The following is an 8,452-nucleotide window of genomic DNA, read 5'->3' on the forward strand; positions in this document are numbered from 1 at the left end:
TCTCTACACCGCAGGTTAGACACCCTAGAGCAGCTCTGCGACTCTAAGCAGACAGCCGCTCCTCTTCCTGCCCCAAGCACCACGTCCTACCGACCCCAACATACCCGTCCTGCCTCAGACGCCGCCCCCGGCCCAGCAGTACCCCCTGCCACTCCTCCTGATGCGGCCCCTGCTCCTGACGCGGACCCACACACCCCTTTTTTCTCCCTCAGGTACCCCCTGCTACTGTCCTGCACCCAGCTGCTGTCACGGACCCTCCTCCGCTCCTGCTGACGCAGACCCTGCTCCTGACCCAGGCCCACACACCCCAGCAGGTGCATCTGAGGACTCTGTACCTGTCGCGAGGAAAACACATCATTCATCACCTCCACAACCCTCTTTCTCCCTCTCTTCTCCCACAGATCTTGTGTGTCTAGACAGTTGCCTCCACTAGCGGCCGGCTCATCCACGCCCTCATGTCTCACATGTGGCATGCACCGCCCGTTCTGCCTCACATGTGCCATGCAACCCTGCAAGTCTCCTACACCGCCTGGAGGGAAGGGGGAAGTACTGTAGTGGATTTCTCCCCTACAAACGCTGTTTGTCGCTAAGTAGCCGACCCCGCGAATTCCCCAGTGTATGGCTCGTGGTCTAGGTCAACCAGCACCGCCATGCATCACGAAGGTCAACTATTAAGCCACGCCTACCTCCGCTATATAAGACCTGACCTCGTGGTGACCTATCTCTCTCTTCTAGCTACAGCCGCAGCAAGCTACACCACCCCCTCCGCCGCTGCCTGGCGGCCCTCGCTCCCGCCGGCGAGCATGGCGACCCACAAGCTGTCCTCCTCTGAGCACCCTCACCAAACAGCTCTCTCTACATCACGCTTGTAACCACGCTGCCACTTCCCAGCACCAAGCTGCATTATTCAATTGAGTGTACCTCGATAGGAATATTGAAAAACATTAATTTAAAAAAATGGTGGCGTTTGTCCCACTTTAACTGTGAGGGGGTGGGTCTAGGTTTGTTCGTACTGTAGGGGAGATATCCACTACAGTGGATAACTCCCCTACAGTACCCCTCCCCTCCCACTTGGTGATGCACGTGCAGCTAATCAGGAGCTTTATCTTTGGTGTTTGAGAAGTCAGTGAATTGTCCGAACGCAGTCTCCCATTAAACTTTAAAAGGGGAGAGGGAAGGTGGGAAAAGGCTGTGTGCAGTGCGCCTGATCCTTGAGTTCATTATTAAGGACGGCACGTCATGGGTGCCGTCAAACCCCTTGTTCTCTCTACTTGATTTGGTAAATGTAACTCTATATAACCCCAAAGATTGGGTTTTTGTCTCGGTCGTCATAAATTTTATTTCAGAGTGGTAAATTATGTTTTTCAATACCAAAAAAAAGATGCTGTAGTGGTAACCTGCCTCTCTTTCTACCTAAAGCCACCCGCAAGCAACACATCCTCCTGTGCTCCTGCCTGGTGGCCCTCGCTCCCGCTGGCGCCCATGCCGCCCTACAAGCTGCCTGTCCTCTGAGCACCCTCACCAACCAGTTCTCTCTACATCACGCTTGTAACCACGCTGCCACCCCCCAGCACCAAGCTGCATTGTACATCCAATACAATATGTATGCAGAGAGCACATTGTGAGTTTCCTTTCTTCATCCCATCCTGAGTGTGAACCAATATCTCATAACCCCACAATGCCAATCGCGGTTTATACTTTGTCTTTTAAACTGTAGTCCAATATTTTCTTTTATCCTCTTCACCAAAAGATCGGCTCATTAGCCGCCCGGGCGATCGGTCACGTCTCTGTTACGCACTGTTGGCAAGTACTGGGCACGCACCGGCTCCTGAATGTACCTGTCTTGTCATTTTTCTAGATATATGAATGTAATGGAATTCCGGAATCAAGTTATTTTCATTTGGAAAAGAAAGAAATGGTAAGAGCTAACGTAGATAGACATAAAAAGGGATGAAAACATGAGTGAAGGAGAGGAGAGTTGGAAGTTTTAATACTGAAACATGAAAATCAGGGGAACTAAGAATTATTAAGTGCTTGAAGTTGAAAGATCATCGCGAATACGAAAAATAACTATCCATTGATCAGCCTGCCTAAATCAGGTCACAAGGGTGAAAATTGGTCTAACTAACTGTAGCCAACCTATGGCAGCGGCAGAGTATCATAAACTACATCACCTCATGTCAAGGCTTACTGGATCCACCAGTAACTAAGACCATGGCGACCAATGAAAATCTGATGGGAAATACGACTCATATTTACCCTTTGGCAACTCTTACTGTTGTTAAGGATTTCAATTGACAAGTCGGGTAATATTAAAAAGATTTCTCGAATAAAGTTGTGATAACATTAATCTATAATATTTAGCGAAATATAAACTACTGAAGGTTATTTCAAGTTTTATTGATTCACATCATTTGAACAATAAATTATGAGACTTTTGGTCGTGGAACTTTTTTAACACTGCCTAGTGTTTACATAAAGGCAGTCCACTGGTGATGCTGTGAGTGTCTGTGTGGTTATCTGCTTTTTACTTCTACTTTTATCCTCTTCGCCAGTCGCCACTGGTCGGCTAGTTAGCTGCTTGGGCGGTCGGTCACGTCTCTGTTATGCACTGTTGGCAAGTACTGGGCATGCACTGGCTCCTGAATGTATCTGAACCTGCCCCAGTGCTGGTAAAGTCTGGGTCTTTAAAGAGCTCGCACTGTTTCATTACAACACTCTCTGGCAGATTGTTCCAAGAGTTCACCGCTTTCTGGACTTGTGGCTTCTTCAACTTTGTGCTGTGACCCCTTGTGGGGCGGACGTCTGCCAGCTCCAGGGGTTAGGGTCATCTCGTACCCAAGATAAATCGTATCCAAAAAAGTTAACTCGTATCTACGCCAACTCATACCTAAGATAATTCGTACTCAACTCACGAAACAAGTTGTACCCAAGATTACTTGCACCCTATTCAAGAGATAATCCATACCTATTTGCATATATACCATGAATTTTAGCCTTATCTATGATTACAAAAGAAGATGTAAATCTTGTAGGAAAGTGCAGTGAAATAGTGAAATGTAATACAGCGCTTTAAAATGGTTGCATCTTCTTTGGGATGGGCTGAACCAAGGCATGCTTTCAAGAAGAAGGAAAAGTTTGGGTTTTGAGGCAGAGGCAAAAGAGGCGAGCAAGCACAAGGGCCAAAGCTTCAGCACACTCCCTCAGAACACGAGGGGGTATCCTGTCCGGTCCATGTGCCTTACTCACATCCAACTTGGATAACACACCGGCAACCCTGCGAGTGGAGATTATAGGAAAGTGCATAGGTTCAGTAGGAGGAGCATGGGTAGGAGGGATAGAGTAGGAATCATCTAAGGTGAATTTAGAAGAGAACAAGGTGCCAAAGAGATTGGCTTTGTCTGGGGGAGAGTTGACTATAGAGTTATCAGGTCAGAAGAGAGGAGGAAAAGGAGTACAGAAGTTATTACAGATGTTTTTGGTTGAGGACCAGAAGGATTTACGAGAGGAAGAATTAATCAGGACAGCGGTCTTTCTTTTTACAAAATTCCGTTTGGCCCTACAAAGATTCCTAGAAATAACGAAAGAGGTGTGGGCCTCCTTTGGACATTTTCATTCGACTGACAGTCCCTAAGCGGGGAAGCACCTTTATCTTGAAGATCGTTATGAGGGACGAACTGTCTAGATATCCGAGTGACCTTCTTTATAAGACCTAATAATTTAGTCGTCAGCTTGTTAGCTTAATATACGTTCAGCGGTTGGTTGGTTTTTATTGATATGTTATGATCTCGGTAAATATTTAGAAGTTGTCAACACCTACTTATATAGGGAGAAAGAAAAAACTAAAAATAATTTATTCTATAGTGTCTCCGTCAAAAATGTATATTTTTCAAGTATTTTAACCAATAAATTACAAAAAATATTACTTGTTTAAAGTGGGCAGGGCTTTGAAGTAGAAGGAAAATATTGGGTAAAACACTAAAAAAAACTCTAAACAAATTTTTTAAATCCTGACCTAACATTTCCCAACCCTTATAAACCCTAAAACTATAAAAAATTGCCTTATAAATGTTTTCGTTGTTTAGTAGGCAATGATGTCTGTTTTTATTATGTGTTCAGATGAGAATGGATCCATAAACTCTAAAGTGATTTTTAAAATATTTACAATTTAGGAAACACTAGGTAAGGTTTTAATTTTTTAAAGGTTTGTTTGGTGTTCTTTTCCATCTACTTCAAAGCCCTGCACACTTTGAACAACTAATATTGTGGATAATTTTATAGGTTAAAATACTCGAAATTGACAAACATATAGAATAAATTAATTATAGTTTTTTCTCTTTTCCTATACAGTTAACCCTCACTTTACGCGGTCCCACATTCTGCGTTTCCACGTTTACGCGGTGCCCTGCCGGAACCCAGGATGCTCACATTCCGCGGTGCGTGTACCCCTTTACGCGGAGAGCGGCTGGCGAGCCGCGCCATTTTTGGATCCAAACCTACCGCCATCCGCCATGTTGTGTAAGTGGCGCGAACATGGTGCGCACAAGGTCGCCCAGTCATCAAAACATTACCAGTTCTTCACCCGCCACCCACCACAGCCGGCCCAAGTCAGTGATAGTGATAATTATGGTGAGGATATGGACTTATATGGACTTTGGGGAGTTTGACAAAGAGGCCCTGCAAGCCTCTGTGGTGGATAGTGATACAATTGATACAAGTGACACAGGTGAGGGCCAATAATCTGCCCTCTGCCTCGGAACCAACCGCCCATCCCCGTGTGCCCAGCCATTTTTTCTACTAATGTAAGTGTTAAAAAAACCTAATATTATTGATATTTCTCTTAATTATTAATTGTGTGTGCATACCATCATAAAGTTAAGATAATATTTTTACTACAACATAGTTGTGTGTCGTCAAAAAGTGGAGTTTGGGGATCGGCCCGGACTCCATTTCAATTAATCCCATATGTTATGTTATTCACTTTACGCGTTTCCCACTTTACGCGGGACCCTCCGGGTTACATTAACCGTGTAAAGTAAGGGTTAACTGTATAAGATTCAATATATACTGTAATTAGGTGTTGGTAACTTTTAAATATTAACCATGAACTCTATTGTCCAGTGTTAGTAAAAGAGAAAACCAGTCATGTTTAGTAGTCACACTGGATAACACCAAGGATTCCGAAACTAGAAGATAGCTCACTCCAATGAGTGAACACATTTACCCCCCAAAGTGGCACTGCCAAGCAGCTGGTGTAGCGCTCGCAGAGGGCCCCTTCTATATAATGCGCATGCACAAAAATTGGGGGAATTCTGGGAATGTTGCTAACACAGTCTGCAAATACCCCCATTCTCACATTTCCCCTAAAGGCTATACAGTATATACTGTACATACCAGTTACTCCTATTACAAGGTCCAACAATGATGCAACATTCAGTCAGTTAATAAAATTGTGATACCATATTTCTCATTTGTGCTTCAAGCATTCAATCTATATTAACAAGGATTCTATAAAGTCCTTTGCATACTAAACCTTGTTCTCCATCTTTACCCTGTTCTTAGATAAAAAAAAATCTTGGTGACAACATACGTCTTTATAAAATGCAAGCGAAGCTAGAGATGGAGGGGACTTCCGAGAACGGCTGAATGTTGAAAAAAAAATCTAAACTTTGTACATGTGCATTACTGTATATACAAAAAGTTCACTGAGTATGGGGCCTCTGAGAATGCTACACTGGAAAGTTGTATCCCTTTTCCCGTGTGATTTTATCAAGATATATATATATATATATATATATACAGTGACCCCTCGTTTAACGAACGCCTCGGTTAACGAAATTTCGGTTAACGAACTGCCTTCCATAAGGATCTTCAATTCGGTTAACGAACAAAAAATTTGGTTAACGAATTTCTTACGAACCGACCTCAACATGTTTTCGCTTGCACTGACCGGGCAACCAGCTTTAGTATCAGTCCGCCAATTCATTAATCGGTTCTAGGGCTTAAATTCCTTACTATTTTAGTAAATATCAAGAAGTTTATACTATTCAATAATTTTAAAAGTTTAACATTCAATTTTTTAATAATTTTAACAATTATTGAACATAATTGAAGGTAAAGTGACTAGTTTAATGCGCGGCATCCAGCCTCTTAACACAGCAAACAGGCGTTAGTCTCTCTCTGTTTTCACTGGAGGTAACATCTTCCTTGAAACTCTCTTCAACTAAATGCTTTTTTTCTGTTTCCAAGCAAATTATTGGTCATATTGAAATTTATTTTACATATTGACAATATATAATGCAATGCAGTGTTGATTTAAAGAAAATAATCTAGAATTACACCAAGAGAACTAAAATTTTATGGGTGAAATTGCACCATGGGGTGACTTCTCTTCCACCCCAGGCATTTCTCTTCCACCCCAATGCCTTCTCTTCTCCCTTCTTCTCTTCCACCATTCTAATTCCCATCATCATTATCCAGGAGCCTTCTACATACTCACCTCAAAGTAAGTGAACTTTTCTACCATTTTTGTTGAATTTAGGAAATTTTCGGTGAGCTGGAACCAATTACCAAAAACCCATTGAAACAATGGTTTCGGTTAACGAACTTTTCGGTTAACGAACGACCTTCTGGAACGGATTGAGTTCATTAAACGAGGGGTCACCCTTTGTATATAAGCCTCTCTCAGTCCCTGTAAATTCAGTTGCCTCTGAAGATGTCTTGAATAAAGACAAAACCTAAGGTGCTCCAGTGTTTCCTTTTTCCTTTGTGGAAGGCTGCTCTGAGAAGTACAGTACAGATCTGCCTTACCAAGTTCACCATATTCCTCAACTGTTTATCACCTGTCTTGTTCTCGCATAACATCCATTATCATGGCTTGAGAGAGACATGGGAAGGGTGTTTGCAAAAATTCTGAGACAAGAGGAGGATAGCTCTCTCAATGTTAATTTTTCTTATCCACCCGCGACGGTGGCGTAGCCAAGCAGCTGGAAAGTAAAAAACACATTATGTCCATTGCGAGAACAAGACAGGTGATAAACGGTTGAAGAATGTGGTGAACTTGGTCAGGCAGATCTGTACAGTATTGTACTTCTCATAGCCTCCTTCCACGAGTCCAGTACAGTATGCAATGTTCAAAGCTCAGTGTTAATAATGTGCAATACTGAGCTGTTAACCTCATATACGTAATGTCTTCATCCCCTGAAGATGTAACAGGTATCCCTTGCTAGCCAAATGGGGTTAGGTTTTTGAAAGCCTTTTAGTTATTGAATATTTGGATACCAAATAATTTAATAAATGGGAAGAATAGGGTTGTGACCTGCCAACATAAAAAATATATGTACTTACTGTATTTTACAGCCAAGCTTACTGTGTTTAGGTTTATATTGAGTGACAGTGTGTGTGATGGTGTGAGTTGAGGAGAAAGTTGTACCCTGTACCTTTATAGTGATTGTAGGAGAATGATGACACATTGAAAACTTATTTAGGACTTAATAATATTAAGTGTGTTAAAGAATGAAGAAGTATTTGCAGAAACTAATTATGTAACCAAACTGATGCAAGTGTCAAGTACCATGGTTTATTACATGCTTTCCTTGGACTCTTGTTCATGTTAGTATCAACTTTATGTAATTGTCCATGGAACCGTCTAGGTCTCAAATTACAGTATTTGGTTGATAGATACTTTACTGTATCTATATATGTACGGTAACTTACTTTTTCTTACAGAAAGTATGTCATATAAGGAGCCACTCCAGCTGAGCGACCTTCCGTGGGATGACGTTATTTTCCGCCATATATTCCCTCTGCTGAAAGTCGCAGATCTGTGTCACTTGCAAGGAGTGTCCAAAGACTTCCAGCAACTGTACATAGACTATATGTGCTCTTGTGAAAAACTGGATTTTTCAGAATGTACTATGACAAATAGTTCTCTACAAAAGGTGATTTTAAAGTCTTATTAGAAATTTATTCTTTACTGTTGCTTGTTTGAAGTTAATGCTTATCTGCCCTACAATGATATTTACAGTGAATTACAATATTCGACTAACAAGGAAAAGGTCGAAGTCAGGCCAGGGAGAAGCAGGGTGCCCAAATGTGTCTCAATCCCTCCAACCCCCCTCCTAGCCCATTAATCGTTAGTTATGTACAGTTAACCCTCACTTTACGCGGTTAATGTAACCCGGAGGGTACCGCGGAAAGCGAGAAATGCGTAAAGTGAATAACATAACATATGGGATTAATTGAAATGGAGTCCAGGCCGATCCCCAAACTCCACTTTTTGACGACACACAACTATGTTGTAGTAAAAATTTTATCTTAACTTTATGATGGTATGAAAAAACAAGTAATATAGAAGAGGTTAGGTTAGGAAAGATAAAGGTTAACATAGGAAAAATAAAGGTTAGGTTAGAAAACTAAAAATTTGGTGTAACACTTACGGTAGTAGAAGAGA

General features: G+C 41.9%; 1 protein-coding gene across 3 annotated transcripts in view; it reads left to right on the forward strand.

The window, feature by feature from the left end:
* Positions 1 to 2,433: 2,433 nt before the first annotated feature.
* LOC121872949 overlaps positions 2,434 to 8,452 on the forward strand; it is a 12,636-nt gene continuing 6,617 nt past the window's right edge. Inside the window, exons 1-2 of one of the 3 annotated variants that reach the window (XM_042376088.1) lie at positions 2,434 to 2,500; positions 7,729 to 7,940. In XM_042376088.1, coding sequence (XP_042232022.1) covers positions 7,734 to 7,940 — 207 coding nt within the window. In that variant the 5' untranslated portion in view covers positions 2,434 to 2,500; positions 7,729 to 7,733. Of the gene's footprint in view, positions 2,501 to 2,566; positions 2,618 to 2,654; positions 2,673 to 7,728; positions 7,941 to 8,452 lie in introns of those variants that run through there. The other 2 variants (XM_042376089.1, XM_042376090.1) reach the window with 2 other exon arrangements.

The sequence above is a fragment of the Homarus americanus genome, unplaced genomic scaffold (assembly GCF_018991925.1).
Source record: "Homarus americanus isolate GMGI-L3 unplaced genomic scaffold, GMGI_Hamer_2.0 scaffold11022, whole genome shotgun sequence".
NCBI lineage: Eukaryota > Metazoa > Arthropoda > Malacostraca > Decapoda > Nephropidae > Homarus > Homarus americanus.